Genomic DNA, 865 nt, shown 5'->3' with positions numbered 1-865 from the left:
GCTCGCACACACATGTACACACGCACACTTGCACACACATGTACACACGCGTGCTTGCACACACATATGCACACGCACGCGCGCGCACACACATGTACACACGCACGTGCGCACACGCACACACACACACACATTCACACACACACACTCTCTCTATCGCACAACACTTACACGCGCACCCACCTGTCCCCCCCCCACCACACCCCCAGTCGTCATCTCCAACCACCCCGACCTGGCCCACGTCTCCTCGATGTTCAACATCGACTTCGTCCACGTCCCCATCGACGAGGCCAAGCACGACAGCCGCGCGGCCGCCAAGGTGGCGCAGGAAGCCGCCATAACGCGCGCACTGGACGAGGCAGGGGCCGACCTCATAGTGCTCGCGCGCTACATGCAGGTGCGCCGGGCGTTTGGGGGGTGGGGCGGGGTGGGCGGGGTCCTGGCGGTGCCGCCGTGGTTGCGTATGGGGGGGCCTGCTGAGCGTCGTTGCCTGGCGCGTTCCGGGAAGCGGGCTGCAAGCGATCAGCAAGGAGCGTTGGTCGGCGTCCGGGCGGCCGGCGGGGTGGACCTTCGAGATTGAGATGGTACCTTTCTCGATTCACCTCTTTCGAGGTGCATCAAAGCGGGCAGCTGCGGGGCCCGCATGCTGCGCACCCCCCACCCCCCAACCCCCTTGCACCCTGTTTTCTCTCTAGCCATCGTCAGCGCTCGTACCTGTGCTGCACAATACATGTTATTGGTCTTGTTAACGACCTGAAGAGTGCAGCCTTGGCCCCTCACCCCACCCGACCACTGAAATCACCCCCAAAGCGCCCCACTCATGCAGTCGCGCCCCACGTCACACCCGCTCCCCCCCCCCCCCCCC

At 64.6% G+C, this 865-nt stretch overlaps 1 protein-coding gene across 1 annotated transcript in view; it reads left to right on the top strand.

Moving 5' to 3' along the window:
• Positions 1-250: 250 nt before the first annotated feature.
• Positions 251-865, top strand: part of MNEG_5424 (formyltetrahydrofolate deformylase) — a gene marked incomplete at both ends in the record, with an annotated part of 2621 nt that continues 2006 nt past the window's right edge. The window contains one exon of the mRNA XM_014046105.1: positions 251-397. Within this exon, the coding sequence (XP_013901559.1) occupies positions 251-397 (147 nt within the window). The remainder of the gene's footprint in view (positions 398-865) is intronic.

This window comes from Monoraphidium neglectum (genome assembly GCF_000611645.1).
Source record: "Monoraphidium neglectum strain SAG 48.87 unplaced genomic scaffold scaffold00806, whole genome shotgun sequence".
Classification (NCBI taxonomy): Eukaryota; Viridiplantae; Chlorophyta; class Chlorophyceae; order Sphaeropleales; family Selenastraceae; genus Monoraphidium; species Monoraphidium neglectum.
This window is presented reverse-complemented; position numbering and strand designations above follow the sequence as displayed.